The 23010-nt window shown below is 32.1% G+C and overlaps 1 protein-coding gene across 3 annotated transcripts; it reads right to left on the bottom strand.

The window, feature by feature from the left end:
• Window positions 1-5907: 5907 nt before the first annotated feature.
• On the bottom strand, window positions 5908-7680 carry LOC147406385 (protein BASIC PENTACYSTEINE1-like). Of its 3 annotated transcripts, none has more exons than XM_086434394.1 (2): window positions 7533-7680; window positions 5908-7056 (listed from the first exon to the last, which is right to left on the bottom strand). In XM_086434394.1, exon 2 carries the CDS (start codon window positions 6938-6940, stop codon window positions 6095-6097), a length of 846 nt encoding a protein of 281 aa, XP_086290520.1. In that variant the 5' UTR covers window positions 6941-7056; window positions 7533-7680; the 3' UTR covers window positions 5908-6094. The 3 variants fall into 3 exon arrangements, with proteins under 3 accessions (XP_086290520.1, XP_086290518.1, XP_086290519.1); XM_086434392.1 differs by having other exon boundaries at window positions 5908-7390; window positions 7533-7675; XM_086434393.1 differs by having other exon boundaries at window positions 5908-7058; window positions 7364-7668.
• Between the last annotated feature and the right edge of the window lie 15330 nt (window positions 7681-23010).

The following is a 23010-nucleotide window of genomic DNA, read 5'->3' as shown; positions in this document are numbered from 1 at the left end:
TTAGGAATATTTTCATAGAAAATTAATAAATTTAAGGGTATTTTGGTAAAATGAACCGTTAGATTTTGACTTCCCGCAAGATGAGTTTTGAGAAATAGGTTTTCTCGACTTCTTCACAAAAAGTAATTTCTTGCTCTTGCGCGGAGTAACTCTTCGAAGGAGTTGTTCATCCAAACACATCCAAACGACTTCTAACTCTCCGCAAAAGTCAGAAATAGCCAAGGAGTCATATCCAAACGCCTACTATATATCCCCAAGACCACTTCCAATAGCTCACATATACAGAGATTCAAGAGTGAGTTTTCGAGCTTCTGTATCATCTCTAAAAGGTGGTGTTAAATTCACTCTGACATTATTGATATACTTTTATACCCACTTATCACCAAGTCCACTGAATTCATGGAACCCCATGCTCTGGCATCCCTAGAACTTATCACTGTATAACAAACCAAACGATAAGGATTGGGCCTGGTGTTGGTATCAAGACATTTCAGCAATGTTATATTGTGGAAGATGAACCAATGCACAACACGGAAAAAAGAATACGACTCAAATGTTCAAGAAATTGAACCGCATGGGAAAAAAATGGTCTGACAATGTATCAACCAACAGGACTAAAACATGTCCGTGACAATTTCCACCCAAGAATTCAGATACTAAATGTTAATTTACTCTGCTAAGAAAATAATGGTATTAAGAGCATTAAGTTGTGAAGGTCAAATGGAAAGCAATTAATCAAATACTCTAAGAAATTCTACAGAGAGCGATGAGTTACTAAAGGGATGAATTGGACATTTTCCGAATTGTTTATACAAGACATATGGGCTATGTTCTCACTAAAACAATTGAAAAGATGAGAAGATGGTAGTTAATGTTAAGACCAGCAGTTGAAAATCAAACAAAAAGCAGTTCTTGAATAGAAAACATAATGTCATAAACAGTGAGAAGACAGAAGAAAATGAACAATAGATATAATTAGATTGTCTAACACTACAAACTCTTAAACCTACTCATCCCATGTTTGAAATATTCAACAGGTAAAAAAAAATTATTGTAAGCTGAACTTCCATCTCCTTTTACAAAACTCATACATGAAAACCTAAGGAAAAGAAATAAATGTGTTATGCCTTCAAATGATCTATTCTACCGAATAAGAAAATTTTCTACCCATTTCTAACACCACTCAAACCTTCAGTAACCATCTCCCAACCCTAGATTGTTTCTCCATTTGTCACATAATTTGAAAGATTATGCATAGCGTGATTCACATGGTTTTCTTTTCCCCTTTATGGAAACCAAAATGAACTATAAAGGCAGTAACAAAATGCGAGGAAAGAAACAGGTTCCTCAAGTGCAAAACTCCTAAATGATATTCTGTCTTTTACCATACTTTAGAGCTTTCTGAACCCTTCCAAAACTCTTTAGCTTTCTCATGATTTGATGAAGGAGACACATAATGAGACTGACACTCTTGATTTTGTCGACGTCCTTATCACCTCCATATTTCACTTGTCCAAAACTACTTCCTTGGGTCCTTCGTGGTTGCTTATCATACTTTTTTTTCTTTTTTTTTTTTTTTAGGGGGGGGGGGGGGGGGGGGGGGGTCATAATGCCTCATTGGCCCTCACCTAACCCAAATTGTTTGTTCAACTCTCTCTCCTGGCCTTGGTGATAATATCATTCGCCTCTCCGAGTTGCTTCCTTAGGTCCTCCATCCCTTGCCCAACTCAAAGTCATTCCATACATCCACTATGTTATCGTGCCGCCTCTTGAGCTCTGTTTGGCCCTCACCTAACTCGACCTTGCCTTCCTGGCCATGGTGGCACATCTGTCTCTCCAAGTCGCTTCCTTGGGTCCTCCATCCCCTGCCCAACTCGGAGTCATTCCATACATCCATTATGCTATTGTGCACCTCTTTGAGCTCTCTTTGGCCCTGCCTAACTTGACCTTGCCTTCTTGGCCTTGATGGCACATCCGTACCTCCAAGTCACTTCCTTGAGACCTCCATTCTCGCCCAGCTCAATTGCTATCACTATCTCTGTAGTGTAGCCTTGATGCCAACTTCCTCTAAAGATTCACTATCCACATTCCCTATAGTTGGATTTCCCATGAACAAACTTTCTCCCTGAACATACCCCGATACCAACTCCCACAAAAAGTTGGCCTTCCCCTAAAATAGGCTCTTTCCCCCAACACAAACACACACACACATTGCGCAAGTCTGAGAGGCTTGAGCTAATGACCACGATATAGCTCAAGTTAGCCTTACCAATGAGCCCCACGAAATTCCCCAACTCTCAATGGCACTCACACAAGAAAATAGATACACATTTGCACTTGACTTGGAAGTTTTACTCGCTCTTCAAGCTTAGCTGATCCCAAAGGGGATGATTACAAATGAAGATCTCACCTCTTCATATAGACTTGGGAGGACTTTCAAGACAACTATATCATCAATTCATTTTCCAAAACCTTCTTAATCTACATTTATGACTATCATAGACCTACTCTAGAACATCCCTATTTTATTACATTCCCAAAGTGTCCAAGACAATATATAATCCTTATGCTATGCTAGAGAATCCCCTAAAATCTTCTAGACTCTTTTATCTCCTCAAGAATATTCTACATTTTCTACCATCTTCTAGAGCTTTATAGATCCTTCCAAAACTTTCTAGCTTTTTCAAAATCTGATGAAGGTCACATATCGCACCACGGAACCATGACATAAGGGTGTCAATCAAGCGAAGAGGTGACAAGATGTTGCATACGTGAAGCTTTGACTACATTGAACCCAACCAATCAAAAGAGCACAAGCCATTGCTCCATTGGATTCCCTTAAGCCGACAATATATGAAAGGACTGAAAGGCTTGTTAACTTCTCATCTTTACAAATAACACCAATTCTTAGTAGATCATGGATGCAAATGTAACATTGATATGGGGCATAATTCTCCCACTTCCCCTTTTTTACCAACACAGCTTAATTTCCTTTTCCATCTCCTCTTAGTCCTCCTTGATCCAAATCAAAGCAAAGAAGGCATCAGGCAATACCTAAGGAATAGGGTGTCCCAAGCTTGCCTAATGGAAGAACAAGATTCATTCAACTAACCCCAAATTTTTAGGATAATGATGATGGACAAGAATTTCTCCTAAACATGGTATAACCAACCCTAATAAATGCTTTTTTGTTTGGTTGCTAAACTTTGGTCAAATCCACAACCTCAAATTCACTTTGCAATATTCCAACTGACCGAACTATGGGCTCAAGATCCATTTTGTTGTCAAATCATTTACATAAAATTTCCACAATAGATATTTGCAAAACAGCGGTCATTTCCACACACACTAACACACGCCCACGGCTTTATCATCATCACCACCACTGCCACCACCAACTTATCCTACATATTGTGGTCGATTGTCATGAATTTCCTTTCACCGTTTAACTGTCTAAAGCTATGACATAAAATTGCATAGACTATATAGATTAAAATTGGAAAGGCCTAAGATATGCCTAAAATACATTTCCTAAATAGAACAAAGGGTTTTGTTTCTCCTTTTCATCTAAGAGTTTCGCTCAATCACCTGATGCTCCAAGTCTTACGAAGAACCTCAGCAAACCTAAGTTAACAACACTAAACCATGACAAGATTCAGCCTTGAAGATTTGACCAACTTGTTCCTTGCCCAATTACTTTTTTAACCTTGATCATGTCATACGCCGATTTAAGAAGTCAAAAGAACTAGATGGACCTGTATCATACTCAACGAAATAGAAAAGCCTAGATCAAAATTGAACTCCATTATCAGGAAGAAGGAGAAAGTCCTGCAATACTTCATCTTCACAGCAAGAATAGATGACAGAAAGCACCAAAAATTGTTTAACAGAGACAAAATGAGACTAAAGTTGATGCAAGATAGAATAATGGAGAAGAAAGTGAGTGGTTGATTTGCCACTTACCTTGCAAAGCCAACAGAAATCAACTGAAGTGATACCCTAAGGCCAGATATTATCCAAAGTCAGGATTTCAATCAAAGGAAACGATCCAAATATGCAATGTACCCATTGTCTCTGGAACTATGGTCAACATCTCAATTTATGTTTGAATAAGTTGACTTTATATCCTTTGAACCACCTCAAAATAGATTATGTTCACTTGGAAATAATTTGGATGATTTTTAAGCTAAAGAAAAGACTAAAACTAAAAAAATAAAAAATAAAAAAGCTAAGGGCATAAACTGTACAAATCCAAGCCAACAGGGTGGGAAACAATCAAAAAGACAAAACTGAAAAATAAAAAACCAAAATAATTTAAAATAAAGAAAATAATAAAGCTGGAATCCAAAAATTAACCAATTTTTCTCAATGTGCCCCTAAGAGAGTGAAATGGCACAGAAGTAGCATTCCAAACGACCATTCGATTTACACATTTGGCAAAAACCACAATGCATATTATCAATAGTAAGAATTCTATCAAAGGATACACACCCGATAAAAAATGTCACTTTGGAAGAAACCTTGGAAAATAAATAAGGTTAATTAAAAAAATAAAAGAAACAGCCTACAGGACTAGTTCCTCTTCCATGGACCATGAGATTAGTGTGTATCCTAGGTGAGTCCATCCTCTCCATCCACTAGAAGGACAAACCAATAGCAGACAGAAAATCGGACGGATAGAACAAATATCTAAAGGTATGTTTGATTGCACATGGAAAATAGGGTGGAAAATCAATTTCCATGGAAAATGACATTTTTCAAGTGTTTGATTGCACATGGAAATGGAAATTCATTTTTCACCCCAATCAAAAAGTCCACCAAAACATGGATTTCACTTTCCCACCCATATGGGTGGGAAAGTGAAATCCACCCATATTTTCCATCCCTAATTCTTCCCCACTCATATCTTCTTCTTTCCTACCACCATCACCACCACCACCATTACACTAACCTCGTCGTCATCGTCATCACTTGCGCCGTCTCCATCTCTATCATCACCATCTCCGGCCACCTTCTCTCTCTCTCTTCTTCTCCTTCTTCTCCATCCCTTACCTCCTCCGCCACCACCACCACCACCACGTTTTCCCCCCATCTTCTTCATCATCTTCTTATTCACTTACCTCCGTCGCCGCCACCATCACCATCACGTTTTCCCTTCTTCTTCCTCACTTGCCTCCACCACCACCACTGTCTCCGTCGCTATTGCCGCCGCCGCCACATCCTCCCCCCTCCCTCTTCCTCCTCATCTTCTCTTCTTCTTTTTTTCTCATATTTTTTCCATGATTTTATCCAAGTAAAATCAAACAATGGAATTTGATTTTCCAACTCTACCTATTTTCCACCACTATTTTTCCATGGATTTCAAATTCCATGGAAAGTCACTTTCCATGCAATCAAACATACACTAAGTCTCTTGATGAGAACTCCCACTTTGTGAGTTCTCACCCTCATGATGAGCTGGCCATCTGGGCTGTTTATGCCTCTTTCCCTGAATTAACTTCTTTTATGTAAAACCACTTCATTATGTCATTACGCAACACCATGACTAAATATAGATATCTATAAGATCTTCCCCAAAGTCTTCAAATGAATAATTGGAAAGAAGCACAGTTAGATTGAAAATGATGCTCCCAAAAAATTAATATCATCTCCTAAACAGTCTTTTAATATGTAGATCAGTTAGTTTTAGAACCAAAATGTAGTATCTGAATATGATATCACGAAAACTTAAAATACAATGGTACATACATAGGAACAATTACAGATAAGGGCAATCTAAAATCTGTTCTTGATAAAACCATATAAAGGGTGGGAATTAAATCATACTACAAGGATCCAATAACTCAACTTCTCCTTAATCGTTCTATCTTGGCATCCAGATAAGATAATTAGCTCTTAAACTAGTAGTGGAGATGAAAAAGAAATAACATTAGAGAGAACATGAATGTCTGAATTTCAAAAAACGTGTAACACTGCAGAGAAAATTCATTGACTTATAAACTATTTTGAGAAGTCTCTGCAATAGACGACAAACTTACATACAAGAGAAACATACGGATGCAATGGGAGGACCTAGTAATGGTATTCACATTGTCTACCTGATTGTAACAAACTTGTTGGTACCATGTTTTGCCCAATACATCCTCAAATCAATAGGATTAGAAAAATTATACCCTTCAGCCGCAAGTTTCTCCAACACTTTCTTGAACGCTCCCAAACTCATTTTCCGCCCGGCGATCCTTGCACCACGCCTTTTCGTGCTCATTGGTAATGGGTACACCGAAATACTTGTGGTACAACATGCTGATTGCCAACCACCACAACCCCATCGGTAGCACTGCTGAGGAGTTCCAGTGCAAGAACAAACGGGTGAAGGTATACCCGAGATATCCATATCGAACCCATTTATGACAACTCCCATGCTTTTCTTCTCAGGCTTTCCTCGTTGAACGGAAGAATTAGTTTCATCTTTTGGCACGGTCCTCTTAGTCTTCTTTGTTTTGGGGGATTTTTGGGCACGACTATTCCGTGTCTTCTTCATAGGACCGTCCCCTTTACTGCTTGATTCTTCCATTCTAGACACCCTTTCTTCCTTCGACGAATCAGGTTGTTGTAGCATTTGGAAAGCGTGAGGTCCCGGAGCTTCGGATAGAATCGTAAAATTAGGGTTTCCTGGTAGCATATTTAGAAGCTTATCTCTCTGGTGGATCCAACTGTCCCTCACAAACTCCATAGGGAGAGACGATCCCGGGATCCCACAATCTCTGTGGTGAAAAGAACCATTGGTACCAATCATGGAAGCAGTGGTATCTCGGCCCGAAAGGAGAGATTTAGTGTCTCTCTCCACCACACTTGACATCAGCTGTAGACCAAGGTTCCCTTTAAGGGATGGTTCATAATAACCCCAATTACGGATACCCAATCCGCTATCATCATCCATTAGTGCAACAAAAGGGACACAAAATTAACAGCAAAAATAAATAAAAACAATTTTTATCTGGTTTCGCTCAACCCATATATTGCATTGTGCCCACTCCTACCGAATCCCTAGTAAATCTGCATGAAACATTAATCCAGAACAAATGAAAATGAAAATTCTACTTAGAAATTAGACATGAGAGTTCGTTCAAATCATCAACATTTCTTTAGGGCAAAAAAAGTATAAATTTTGCACAAAAAAGAATTCTTAAGGATTGGCACCAAAAAACAAATCCAATTCAAATATCTATGAAGCTAAAACAACAGAAATCTCAAACAAAGATCCATCAACCACCCAGACCTACAAATAGTTAGAGACAAAAAAAGGGTTTGAAAATCATCTGAAATGCCCTCAAAACTGAACGACATTCTAACAAATCTCACCTTTCGGGGGGTTTTATGGCTTGGATCTCTGAACAAAGACAGAAAACGGAACATGAATCCAAAAAAACAAAGGGTTTAGATCACAATTCAATCTTTTCACCAGAGAACCCTAATGTAAACAAGGCTTATACATATGAATGACAGATATAGAGACTAGCGAGAGGACTTACTCGAAGGAAGCAAAGAGCTCCTTAGGGTTCTTATTTTTCCCTAACTGTGATGTTCAGAGACGAAAGGGGCAAAATTTTCCGGCCTTGTTTGTTGACAAAGCCCTTTTGTGTTAAAATGTTTGTTTATATATTATTATATAATTTATCAATTTTTCTTAAATTTATTTATAGAAAAAAAAAAAAATTCTAATAAATATATATATTTGTCTGGAGTAGAATACCAGGTAACAACACACCGGGCCTATCTTATGTTCTTGCCAGTTCTGTACTCCTGTCTATGGTTTTTAAACTAGGTATCTCATCTCGTTTGGCCCCACCAAAGGTGCTGAGTTAACTCATCCGAGTCCTAATGTGTACATTGAGTCATGCTGGTTTAACTTTATTTAATATTACATATTTCAAAAACACAAAATCCGATTAACTCGATCAAGTTTTCATTATCTCAGTCGATATTTTCGAAATTTTGGAGGAGTCAACTTGGATATTCAATGAGTCAATGTGATATATGATTCACATAGACCATATTGAGACTAAGAAGACTCGCTCAAGTTGTCTCGATGTCTTAGAGAGGCCATTTGAGAGATAGAAAGAGAGAAATAGTGATTTGAATAACAGTTACATACATGCACAAAAATTAGACTTATGAAAAATTTTCACCTATATAATTAAAATCTATGTATTCACTGCATTCCAACTACCATATAATAACAAATATACATCACTTCAAAGAAAAAAAAAATAACTACAATTACAACCTAAAAATGTACATAGATCAATTACACATCTCATATCGATCAACAGTTGTTCACATCATAAACATTAACTCTCACTCTTTAGACATATACATACAAATAGATACAATACACATGATTCTAATATATACAAAAAGTTCAAAACTACACAAAATAGTTTCACTAAACTCCAATCTCAGCTCACATATAACAAAAATAATATTCATCATTATAATCTTGCGACCCCTCTATATAATGTTCTCTATCATGAATAGACATCTCGGTAGTTAGGACATTTGTAATGTTATGTTAGTAGGGTGAGTAAGAGGAAAATTACTCAATAGTAAACTCACATTTTAAATTAATAGTCTTAATATGAATACATAAACGAGCTAATTTATTATAAACAATGCAGATTTTTAAATAAATAAACAAAACGAATAACACTCGAAACAATCTAATATTTAATAAAACAATGACAAAATATATTTATCTAATAATAAAATAAACATGTCATAAGAATATCAATCCTAATGATGTATTTAATAAGAATGATGAGATACATAATCAATACGAAAGTATCGATCTATATATTTATGCTCAAGTACTTAACCAATGTGGAACTAACTGTGAGTTCTTGATTTTATGATATATCTAGCAATTTATCATAATTAGTTGATCGTGTTTTTCGACTCAGGTTGATTGTTGATTCTTAACAGAGAGTAATCGTTTGATTACTTAATACTATAAATGATCATTTGACAAGTCAACTCTGTAGACACCCAAATTTGGACGGACTCTTCATGCAAAGTGTCCGAAAGTACATAAAAATTAGAATGGACCCCAGGGTCTAAATCCTCAAAAATTCACTTATCTCTCCTATAAATAGTGTAGGACTCTCTCTTACTTAGCCCACGGGTTAAGAACCTTCTCCACCCTCACAATCTCACTTCTCATCCCAATCCAATCCTACCCTAATCAAATCCAACCCAACTCAAAATCATCATCATCAGACCTCTCAAACCCAATCCTAATAAAATTCAACTCAACCCTAACCCATAAGATCCAAAGTCCGACCAAAAACCCTTATTCTATGCCTCAACCTAAATCCAACAATCACCATCAATCACTACAATGACCCAAAATCATCATAAGGGGACACATGTCATCACCTCAACACACCTCCCTAATTCATTTATCAACCACATCACTATTTTCTAAAAAACTAACCTACCCTCATCTCACTCATACTTATGTCATAACCTACCCCCACTACTCTATTCAAACTTTTCATCACAAGTCACTCTCACACCCCTTCTCCCTAGTCAACTCACTTAACACATACACCCCACACTTATTTGACACATATCACCATCTCTTCCACCCTCCTAAAAAATTAACAACCACTCTCTTCCACCCCCTCATTCTTCTAATCAAAATCCACTCCATTCAACTCACCGAACACTCAATCCAAATAGGTTGAAAGATCCAACCCATTTGGATTATAAATAACACATTTATAACCCTTCCACAAATGTTCTTCTACCACCTTCAATTTACACACATCTCTTCTCACAAACCTCACACCACTCTACCATTTTTTATCTTTTCATATCATTTTACCCTTAAAAGTTACCTTCAAAATCCTATAAAATCCCCTATTTTCAACACAAAGGGGGAAGAGGAAAAAAAGAAGTCTTAAAAATCTCTCTCAAGGTTCACTTTCAACTTTCTCACAACCTTACTATACAAGCACATCAAGACTAATAGACCATTTTGGAAAAGCTGTACGAAAGCTTCAATGTATTGAACAAGTTTCTAGTTTCCAAGCTTGGTTGTTTAGTTAGAGTTAAAAACTCTTTTCGATAGTTGATTTATTAAGCAATTTCAGTCAATCCCCTCGACTATCAATAAGTGAATGAGGCTCTGCAAAAATCATACGGTAACAAATCTTTTCGACATCCTCTCAGTGTGTTTGAAGATTTTATAGGTAAGTTCTTCTTCTTCTTATTATTCTTCTTCAATAATAATAACTATAATCAGATTTTTCCATGTTTTTATTTATTTATTTTAATTCAAGATTGATTTTTTGCAATTTAATTGATTGATTTTTCAATATGAGATTGGTTTTCAATTAATTTGATTTCCCCTAAAATCAATGGGCAAAATCAATCTCAGATTGATTTATTTAATGATATATTTTCTCTTAATCTCCAAGCTTTAACTTTTACTATGAAAGCCTTAAATTTAGAATTGATAATGGTATCTCAACATTTACTTATTATACCCAATTAAAAATAAAGAAAATAAGTGAATGGGGAGTAATAAGTTTAAAAAATTTCAAATACTTTTTAAACAATCTTTAAAAGAATTTCATCAAAATTTGTTATGTATATAAATATTTATACTCACTGCAAACTAGATTTGTAAGCTTCAAATTTGATTATTTTGAAGTGTTTTTATTATTCATTTAGATACTTAATAAAACAAATAATTATATCCACAAAAATATATACAAAAGAAATTTGTTATTGAAATTCCACCTCGAACTTTTGGCTATATAGATATTTTAGTATAATTAATTAAGTTATTTTAAAAAAATATTAATTTTATGCCATGTGGAATACATCAAATGATATCCATTACCCACACTAATTTCCCAGGAAAATCATAACTTACCAACCTAACAAAGAATGAAAATAAAATATAATTATTATAGGCACCATAACTTTTACTTATTCCCAACCATTCACTTGTTTTCTATATTTTAAATTGGGGTTTAATAAGTAAAAGTTAAGATGCCATTAGCAATTCTTTAATAAAATTATAACTTCACTAATAACCTTTATAGGACTTTGGTTTGAGTCGTGCAAATAGAAGTTTATTCTTATTTTACTAGATTTATATTTTTTAAGTTTTTGTAGTTTTTTATCAAGATAATGTCTAGTCAATCATCAATAAATGTATATTAGGATTCAACGATATATAAAATTTGAGTGGAATGTTATGTTGAAGTAGTTAAAAAATATGACAAATGATGAGGAGGTCTAATCCTAAAAGGGCATAATTATTTTACAACTATATTTATAGAAAGAGTAAAAAAATCTTACACCAAAGGTCAATATAAGCATCGTTGGGATTACATGAAGGATAAATGAAAAGCATGAAAGAATCTTAAGATTAGAATGGGATGTATATACAGGATCTTTTGAAGCAATTAATGAACAATAGAAGTTATATGTTTTCGTAACTTTTTTTATTTTCGTATGATAATAAAAGCTAAATGAGTTAGTTAATTTTTTTTTTCTTCTGATTATGTTTTATATATTTTGTTAGTTAAATAAATATTTTAATCAATTTCGATATAAGACATTAGAGTACGAAGATGAACTAGACCAAATATTTGCTGGAATCATTGCAATGGAAAAATATTCTATGACCTCAAATGAAACTTCTTCAATCATGCAAGATAGTCGTGTTTCTCTCAATGATTTAGATGCAGATATTGATGATGTAAATAAATGATCAACAATAAATGCTTCAATTGATCTAGTTGAAAAATCTATTAAAGAAATACCTAGAAGACATCATAAGAGATTAAATGAGTTTGAACTCTCTTCTAGCACTAGTGTGAATGCGAAAGGAGTGCAAAAATGGGTGATGTTCAAGTCCATAAAATTCTATGTGATAACTGACAGTATAGAGGCATATTTAAAAAAATAAAAAATGATGCAAAGTGCAAACAAAAACACTTTTATTATCTCATACATCAACCTATTAAATATTTTTCATGACATTAATCGGTGTGGACCAGTATGGATGTTTTTAATTGACAAATTGTTCAAAAAATCTTCTAACAGAGAAATTTTTGTTGGATTGATGGATATTGATCGCATGTTTACATTAGAATGAATAAAAATAAAGTTTGAAGAGGTTCATGAGATCTCGTGATGGATAATCTTTTGAGGATAAGATATATTTATTATTATAATTTATTAAATGCTATAATAGAACATTGATATTCTTTTTTTTTTATTACCATAATTATTAGAAGACATTACTTTAATTTATTAAATTTTTACATGAATTTTTTACTTAGTATTTTTACGTTATGATTGGTAGAAATGTTTGTGTTTAACTTTTTCATTTTTCATTTAAATTTTATATGATTGGATAATTATGAATTATTATATGTTTATACTAATGTCATTTGCATATATGCAGTAATAGATGAATGTTAGCATAAAGAAAAAAAAAATTCTTTTTTATTTTACTATGGAATTATTACTGTACAAGGAATCGACGTATGAAGTAATCATGTCGAACTTTACTACTTTTTGATAATACATATGTTAGAGAAATAATTGATTCAAACAATCCAGTACCTTGCTATGACAATTTTTGTATAGATAAGTATGTCTTTAATAAATTATGTTATTTTATAAGAGATAGATGATTACTTTAAGATAATAGAATAGTAAGAGTTAAAGAACAAATTGCAATGTAAAGAATATAAATAATTAGGATAGATTCCAACATTCTAGTGAAATGATAAATCGATATTTTCATCACGTGTTGCAAGTATTATATAATTTAACCCGTGACTTAATAAAAATACTTGATTTGAGCATCACATTACCAAAAATATTAGCAGACCAACAATATTTTTTGTAATTTAAGATAATTAATTATTTAATATTTAAATTAATATAATTAATAACATAATAATTATTTAATGTTTACTTTTAAATAAAATAGGATTACGTAGGTGTAATCGACGATACTAATATACATATAGTTATACCATTTGATAAATAAATACCATTTTGATCAGGAAGAAATATTAAATGTACACAGAATATCTTGGCTATTTGTTTATTTGACATATAGTTCACTATTTTTTTAGTTGGATAGGAGGTTCGGCATACGATTAACGAGTTTTTCAATCTGCGTTGAGCAATCCAAATTTAAATTTTCTGCATCTTTCTGTTGGTAATAAATCATTATTTTATTTTTGATATTTTTTATACTCATTAAGGTAATTTAAATTTATTGAATTTTGTTTAAATTGCCTTAGAAAAATATTACATAATTTATGCATGTTACCAAAATATGCGAAGATATCTTATATCATATCGTAATATACGGTATCGCATATATGATTTTCATAAAAAAATGTGCCAAGAACAAATGATGAGTGGTTTAATTATTATCACTCTTCGTATAGAAATATTATTGAGCGTTGCTTCGATGTACAGAAAAAATAAAATTAAATCTTATTTTTTAATTTTTAATATTAAATCTTATATTTATACTTATTGTTAACATGTTGTTACTTATATTAGATAAATAATCTCTTTGTTTAATATTATTTTTAATTTCATCCAACAAATTTTAGACAACAGGTTACCAAATAGTTTAACATCTTGATAATACAATTAGACAACATGTTAATAAACAATATACTCAATTCTGCAACAACTTTTTCTTAACTTTGACAACTTAATTCAACATCAACAACTTTACGTATAGTTTTTCTAAACAGAACATAAGACCAAATAGTCAATTTTTAAAGATCAAGAGTAAAATTCAAAAAAAATCAAATCAAGAAAGATAAAGTAAGGACTAAAAGAAAAAAAATAATTCCTTTTCTTTTTCCCCTCTCTTTCTTTTATTTTTGTATTCTTTTAGTCTTAAAATAAGATGAAAACCCTCATTTACCTCTAGCTCGATTAAAAAAGGTAGAGGTTAAAAAAAATCTTTTCAAAAAAAATATTTTTAAAATTCCTACACTAATGCATACACCACAAAATATTTTTTGGACTAAGGTATTAGGCCCCTTTCTTATAAAAATAGGTTTTAATCAAAAAGTCTATATTTTTTAAGCATTTTCAAAGGTATGAATTATGATAAATCCCCTTCCTCGATAAGGAAGTCATCTTTGATCTAAATTGAAATCAAAATCTTTCACACTCGAGGGCACAAAATTGATTTTTTTGATTATTTTGCATTTTTCAAAAAATATACCTGTTGTAGTATGTGGCTCATATTGAGTAGAACTCGTATATAAAAAAAGTAGGCAGATGCTAGAGTAAAGAGAATGGAGTGTTGCGTTCTAAGCAGAATGACAATATTTAATTTTGGGATTGTTAGGGACAATTAATGGGTTGGGAGTGTGAGGACAACACCTTTGCGGTACGGTACAAGGGTATTATTAGAATTTTCTAATACCTATTGTACGACTATGATTTACTATAAATTCATATGATGTAACCCTAATTTGACATATAGTGAAAATTCAGTTCCTTGCTCTTGTGGATGTAGGCACACTACTGAACCACATTAAATCTGTGTATTTTTATTTCTTTCTTGTTTTTCTCTTTCTTCAAATAATCAACTTTAATAAAAAGATTTAAAAAAATACCTACTATGAAGTAAGAGTACGTAGTTCTCTTATGAAACTAAAATTCATCTAAATTAAACAAATAACAAAATTTATTATGTTTTTAGTAATCAAATGTAAAGAAATTGAAAGTAGAAAACTAGTCTGATTCAAGACTTTAATTAATGCAAGATCTATTCAGTCCCTAAATAAAGTTATTAAATTATTTTTTCATGTGCTTGATCTTTTAAACCAATTATAAGATACCAAACGAACAACCAAATGAAGTAATTACATAAACAAATTTTGTAAGACCAATTATTAATTAAACGAACAACCAAATGAAGTAATTACATAAATAAAGTAAAATAATAATATAATATAAGTAACTTTTGCCTACTTTTCTTTGGGAATTGTTAATCCTAATTCTTCATAACTGTCCAAATGTTCGACACTTGAAACCAAGACTTCAATGAAGTAGATATAATCAAATCTTAAGAACCATTATTGTGGCGCCCCGCCAAACGCTAACACAAATCCCAAGGCCAAATCCCAAGGTACTAGGTGGCACCTCGAAATTTCGGCATGGTCTCCTCTATTTATGTTAGCATTTCACGGAACTCAAACCTGATAAACCAATTTATAACAAAACCTGTATATAAAAATGTAGATACAGGAAAATAACAGCGGAAGACTAATTACATCTAACATGTAAGTATATCAGAGTGCGGAAGATTTAATCATATACAGGCTTACCAAAACACTCTCACTCTAACATAGGCCTAAACTCTCAATCCAAAAACTACATACATCCTGGCGGAAACTGACAACACTAAGGAATGTAGCCCTAGTGCTCACCAGGCAATAAAATCTGATCATCGATCTAATCGACCAGATACTCTTCAATTACTGACTCTACGCCTGCCTCGGTAGCTGCAAGTGCTGAAACTAAAAAATTAGGAAGGAAAGGGTGAGTAACAATGGTTACCCAGTAAGTCCACAGCCAATTCCTACTAATAACCCTTCCTAAGCATGATCGAATAAAGCATACTGAACATTTTAATACATGCAAGGTTTTACAAGATAAAATACGATCAACTGGTACATATAGTCAGGGATGAGCAACTAAACAGTTTAAAAATTACACATAACATCAATCATCCATACTCATTATACATTTTCCATTTTATGCAAATAATGTTGACAACATTAAAATAATAGACATGCTTCTCAGTTTGTAATTCGAAATATAACAACAGATACATAATACAAATGGTGGAGTATTGGAATTAAAGAGTTGGGATTCACGACTGGATCGCTCCCAGTCGGGACATGATATTCCCCAATAACATCGTAGTTCCTGATTTTGTGGCTGGTCGTGTCTACCACGCTTGCGGAACCATTTATCCGGCTCAGGCTGGCCGTTTAACGTGACCGTAAGCAATGGGTCTCTTTTCGATGTGTCAGAACGTTCGACTACTACTAGATTGTTAGTGATCACTGACTAATCATCTTCGTCTATGCCTATCAGGCGTGCATGTGATTCCCAAATGACACTCCACTCGTATACGACCACCTTTACAATACACGTTCACTGGTAAAGATAAGAAAGGAATGGACCCGGATTCCAGTTGTGACTCCACTCTCATACGCGTCCCATACCACGTATGAGTTTGGTGGTCCCTACCGTACATCCCAGGATAGTGTACCCCTTCGGATGATGTGACACACTATCCCTTCAGGCATTCACAAACCCTTTAACAGCTCACAAAATAGCTACGTACATATATGATTTTTCATTTAAAACAAAAGAGAAATTAACAGAACAGGGTTGAGAACGGATATCCAGTTCCTACCATGCAACTGTGGCCAATCGGCCTAAAATAAATAACAGTACTCAGCGCAAGCGCTAACATAATCGGAAATAAACATGCAACCCTTTCATTAATAACCTGGATATCCTTTCACCAACCTACACACAACATACAATGTAAAATGCAGACATCACCCCTCGGGTGTGATTCTGACATTTTACCGTTCATTCCCTTTTCCCATTCTCTCAACATTCTCATTTTTCATCTTTTCAAATCAACCATTCATTTTCAATCTTCCAAAGTCATTCTTTTGGTCTTTCCATTGAAAACCACCGAAGTTTATTAAAAAACAAGGTCCCAGCGATGCTCGGGACCAAAGCTGTTAAAAATAGAGAAAGCTGGTGAAAATTTGGCTAAGTGTCAGAAACTCAAATTTTCAAAGTTCTCGAAATTAAAAACGGGTTTTTCGAAATGAAAGTCTTGATCATGAGATTCGACACCATATAGTTTTTGAAATCTAATTCAAAGTTACGCGAAAGTTATTACACTTTGAAAACTTGTCGAAAACGTCGAAAAATACGTTTTGTTCTTAAAACCAAAATTTGGATTTTGATCCTTTGAGATTTGGATCTTAAAACCATTCCCATTGTTCCGAAATAGGGGGTAAAACCTTAATTTCATTAAAGAAATTAAAGTAAATGGAAAGTAAAAATTAAAGAGGACATTTACTTAAATGTTTTTAATGAAATAAAGGGTGAGAAATAGTGTATAAGGTGTGAGGAAGTCAAGCCAAGAGTCAGAGTCTGTTTTTGACTCAGAACAGTGCTGTCGGCAGCAGAACCTTGTTTTGTCGGTGGAACCGATGGTTCCTGCCGACAGAAGAAAATTTTCGGTGGCAGAAGCTTCATTCTGTCGGTGGAACCGACAGAATGCCTTCGGCAGGTGCCGGTGGCACCGACCCTTCCCGCCGACAGCCTGAACCTCACTCGCGATTTTTTTTGGGTTTTTCGATCCCTTCTTTGGATCTTTGTTCCATTCCTCAAATCCCTCAATCCACCCACGAATTCAACATTTAAAACATAGATTAAACACCTCAAATCTTTATTTCTAGCATGAATTTCCATTCAAACAAAATCTCTATGATTTAAAACAAGCAACACATTTTTAACAAAATCCCTAAATGCAAGTTTCAGAAATCTAAAGCTACCAATAAGAATTGGAAGTCCCTTACTTGGTTGTGAACGCCAAGAGTACAAGCTAACACTACAAATCAGGGTTGGATGTCTCAAGAGTCGAGGTTGGGCTGACTTGGATGCGAAACGAGCGAGGGTTTGCAAGGTATCCGACAATGACGTTTTCCTTCTCCTCTAAAATGAAGCATAGACCTAGCTCCTAACTCGATGAAGCCCTCGGACGGAAGATGTGGAGGTTTACTCGAGCTACCCGGCTGGTTTTGATGGAGGATGGAGAAAATGAACAAGAATGGATAAGTAAAGATGGTGAAGTTGTAGCTCTCGACGTGGCCGACAACTTTGTCTTTTTCGTCGAGGTTCAACTCGGCTTCGTTCGGGCTAGAACTTGAAGGGAATGGGTTGAAACCCTTGGGTTGAGAAGTGGCTGCCGTTTGGTTTCCTTGGAGAAGAAGAGAAATGAAATGAAATAAAAGAAATAAGATTTCTTTTATAATAAAGCTGAGGGTATACTTGTAATTTCCCCATCATTTCTAGTTTCGATCGTAACTTAACTATTCGGACTCGGAAAACGACAAACGAATATACTATTTCGAATAATTTTTCACTACGGATCTAATGGTATCATCAAATCTTTTTGATTCTCGCTCTAACGAAATTCCACTATTTTGGGTCCCACTTAACACGAAATTCGAGGATTCTATAACTTTTCTATCCGAATTCGAATTCGGACTTGCTTACAGGCTAATGTATATATTTCGATCCTTTTGAATCTAATGGCGAAGTTGATTTTCCTCGAAATAAATCATAACAAAATCCGAGTATTTTACTCTAAGTCTCTCTTTCGATATTTTCTTCCAAATCTCACCATTTGATTTTCTCGAGATATGAGTTGAAAATCTGGCGTGTTACAATTATGCTTATATTCATTCAAATCAATGTAACCACTCATTTCTCATTTTTGATGTTGTGCGGTAATCTCATTGTACTAATTTTTATATGTTTTTTAACAATAAATTTTAAAAAATAACGATTTTCTCCTAATGAATTTCAACTTCATTTTTATTGAATTTTATAAGTATTTTGTGTCACACTCATATTTTAATATGATTCTAATTTTTTTTTATTTCTCTTTTCATTAATTACGAATCTTTAAATTATAAGAATTTTTCTATCGATCACTACCCTACTTGAAATATCTATGGAATTTTTATTTTTTAAAATAAATTTCAGTAATTTTGTATGCATTGGTAGATTGATATAAGATCAGACTAAGAGTTTGTTATTTTTGTTAGATGTCAAGTATCGGAGACACGAACGTTCCAACTTTTAATATTGAACCAGTTGTTGTTCATAATTCTACAATTGGCAATGACACTGCAACCTCAAAAATAGGGGTAATTCCTACTCAAAAGAAGTCTCATAGATCAAAATCTGATGTTTAGAATCATTTTATCAAAATAAAAATTGATAAAAGAGGAAAAGTAGAAAGGGTTAAATGTAAATGTTGTGGTACAAATTATGAGTATTCAAGTGCTAACGAGACTACCACATTAAGAAAATATTTGAGTAAATGTTATAAGTATTAATACAAAGATTATAAAAGGTAAAAACTTTTATCATTTCAAAATATAAGACAAGAAGAAGATAGTAGTCTTACCGTTTGAAAATTTGATCAAAAGTTGTGTAGAGATGCCTTAACTAGAATGATTATTATTGATGAGTTACTTTTAAGATTGTTGAGCGTAAAAGATTTTGATTCTTTTTAAGTGTGTTGCAACCTAAATTTGAGTTAGTATCTTGTATTACGGTGGCAAGATATTGTTTATAATTGTATGCAGTTGAGAGAAGTTGAAGAACTTGTTGAATAGTTCTGTGCATAAAGTTTCTCTCACAACAGATTTATAGACTTCTTTACAAAATATCTCATAAATGTGTCTTATTGCTATAAATAAAGATTGAAAATTACATAAAAGGATAATTAATTTTTGTGTAGCTACAAGTCATAAAAGAGAAAAAATTAGTAAAATGATCGATTTATATTTGTTTAAATGGGGTATAAATAATTTCTGCACTATTATGATTGATAATACAAGTTCCAACGATGTTGTTGTGAGATACATGAAGAGAAAATTAAATAAAAAATATGGTTGCATTTTAGACGGCAAGTTCTTGCATATGAGTTGTTGTGCGCATATATTGAATTTGATTATAAAGGATAAGATGAATGATGTGCATAATTCAATTGTTAAAATTTGTGGTGTTGTAAAATACATTAGAAATTGTTCGACAAGAGCTTAATAATTCAAGAAGTGTGTTAACTAAGAAAGAATCATATGTAGGAGTTCTTTGGTTCTTGATATTTCAACTAGGTATAATTCAATATACCTTATGTTGGATACTGTAGTAAAGTTTCAAAAAGAATTTAAATGATTGGAAAAACAAGAATCAGACTTAAAAAATGGACTTCCCACCAAAGAAGATTGAAATTATACTTGGGTAATAATTACGTTTTTATAAATTTTTTATGAAGCTTCTAAAAACATGTCAAGTTTGTTGTATGTAACTGTTAATACGTATTTTTATGAAGTTTGTGCAATTGAAAGCATTATTTTTGATTGGTTTAAAAGTATTGATCGTTGCTTGAGTTCCATGTCAATAAAGATGAAGGAAAATTTTAATAAATATTGGAGGAACATTGATAAAGTAAATTTGATGCTATTGGTTGCGACGGTGTTAGATTCTTGTTATAAGTTGAGGTATGTCAAATTTTATTACTCAAACTTTTATACACCCACGAAGGTTGATGGCTTGGCTAAGAAGGTAAGAGAAACAATGAATCAATTTTTTTAATAATATTAACTTTATGATTCAACTTTAGTTGTTTCTTTATCTGATTTTACTCAGAATTCAAAATAGATTGATTTTGATTGACCAATTAATAAGGTTAGTGTGTAAATGAAGTATCTCCAATCCAAGTTTCTAACACAAATAAAAAAAAGAAGAAAGTGTGGAATGCAAATCAGAAGTGGATAAATATTAGTGGAAAAAAAATTTTGATCTTTGAAATTTTGAATTGATGGAAAATGAATTCTTCTAAATATCCCATACTTTATAAGGTGGCATAAGATTTATTATCCATTCATATTTCTACTGTTGTTTCTGAGAGTGTTTTTAACATCGGGGATCACATACTCTATCAATTTCGAAGCTCCCTAACTTTAAAGCTAGTGGAATACTTGATTTATGGAAAAGATTAGTTATGTGCTTCATTTTTTTCAATTGATGTTGAAGAAATGCTAAAGGAACTTGAAGAATTTGAGTCAGGTAACCTTTTATTTTTGTTGTTTTATCATTTTACTCATGTATAAAATTATAGTACTTCTATTTAATGAAAATTCATTTCATTTTATTTTTACAGTCATTACAAATGATGACATATTTTCATCTACTTAGTGATTAGTTGATTTTTAAATGCCTCTTCATTTACGATTATAAATACATTACTTTTCTAAAATTATATGAAGTAAATTGATCTTTAAATACCTATTTAATAATGAATCTATGATTTGTCTATTTTTAGATCTTATGGATTGTAGCATAAAAGAAAACAAAGAATTGAATTTCTTGATTTTAATTTTAAGTTTTATTTTGGATTGACTTATATTATATAAGACATATATTTATGATGGTATTTACTTTTTTGTGTGAGACATTTGTTTTGTTTGATGGATGATTCTTATTTGAATTTATTTATGGAGTTCAAGTTGAATTGACATAAACATAATTGTGGTTAAATATTTATTCACTTATTTATTTGCTTGATTACTATATTTTTTTTATACTTATTTATTTTTGTTATATCTTTTAATTAAAATCGTTGATGGTTATGAATTTTTTTATTCATTTAATGTTTTTACTCTCTAATATTTAATATTAATTAACATAAATACATAATTGTCTTCTTTATATTGTTATAGATTGATATATTTTTTTTATTGATGATGAATTTGACTTTAAACAAGCAACAATCAACATTTGATTTTAAGAATGATTTTGATCTTCAATCATCCGTTACAAGGTAAGTGTTAAATGATTTTTATTTTCTAATTTTTTCATAATTTTTATTTTTAATGTGTTATGCATAATGCTTTGTTTTTGTTGAAATAATAAATATATTCATGTTTTATTTATATGTGTTATGTGTTATGCGTGATGTTTTGTTTAATATTTATTTTGTTTAGTTTTAAGTTTTAACTATTTTAATTTTACTATTAAAAACAATAAGTATGAGAATCGAAAACCGATCCGAAATAAAGTTGGTTAGGATTGGTTCTTCGGTTCCGAATTTGTAGAACCAATCATGTTTAGGTAAATTTCAATTTTACCAAAATCCGAACCATGTGCACGTATTACATCGATTTAGATATTTGTTTTGAATCATTTATATTGGGTTCAGATTTTTGATTTTGAATATTTTAATATTGATTCAGATTTTCATTTTTTGAATCCAATTATATTAATCAAATTTCAATTTTTGATGTCATTTATATTGGTTTAGATTTTTTATTTTGAATCTTTTTATATTTATTCAGATTTTCTATTTTGAATATTTCTATATTGATTCAAAATTTTATTTTGAATATTTCTATAATTGGTTAAATTTTTTATTTTGAATATTTCTGTATTGATTCAAATTTTCGTTCTAAATTTTTTTATATTGCCACAAGATTTTCGATTTTTGAGTTTAACTTCCATAGATTTCAATTATGTTTTAAGATCATACTTATTAGATAATATATAATGATTATGTTAATTTTGAACAATTAATTGTAACTACATAATCTTAATTGTTATTAAAAGAATATTTCTTGTTTTATAAGTTTTCATAATAAAAAAAATTTTATGCAATATTATTGTTGTTGGAATCTTTTAGTATAACCTAAAAGTCTGGTATATATTATTTGACAATTTATATATGATAAATTCTATTAATTTTGTAGCCACCAAAGTAGTCTAAATTAGTAAAATTTATGGAATATTTAAATTATATTAAATTTTAGTCATTGGGAGAAATTAAACAACAATAATATTTACGATTGCAGACTCAATTAGATAATGATATTAGTTCAAAGGAGAATTCAGTTAATTAATTAAAATCTCGATAAGGTAATATAATTTACATGAATTTAAAAAAACTAGAGTTGGATACCCAAAAATAACAAAAATTGACGTAATAAATTATGTTAGCCTTACATGATAACTAAATTAATTTATTATCCTAAAATGACTGAACAATAAATATACCTAGTTTAACACAAAAATGAAAAATTTATATGATATTAATGAGTATATTATTAT

Source organism: Akebia trifoliata, chromosome 3 (assembly GCF_017979445.1).
Source record: "Akebia trifoliata isolate Shusen 1 chromosome 3, ASM1797944v1, whole genome shotgun sequence".
Taxonomy (NCBI): Eukaryota; Viridiplantae; Streptophyta; class Magnoliopsida; order Ranunculales; family Lardizabalaceae; genus Akebia; species Akebia trifoliata.
This window is presented reverse-complemented; position numbering and strand designations above follow the sequence as displayed.

Coding starts and splice junctions, on each gene's coding strand:
- LOC147406385 (XM_086434394.1), bottom strand. CDS start 6,940: ATGGATGATGATAGCGGATTGGGTATCCGTAATTGGGGTTATTATGAA.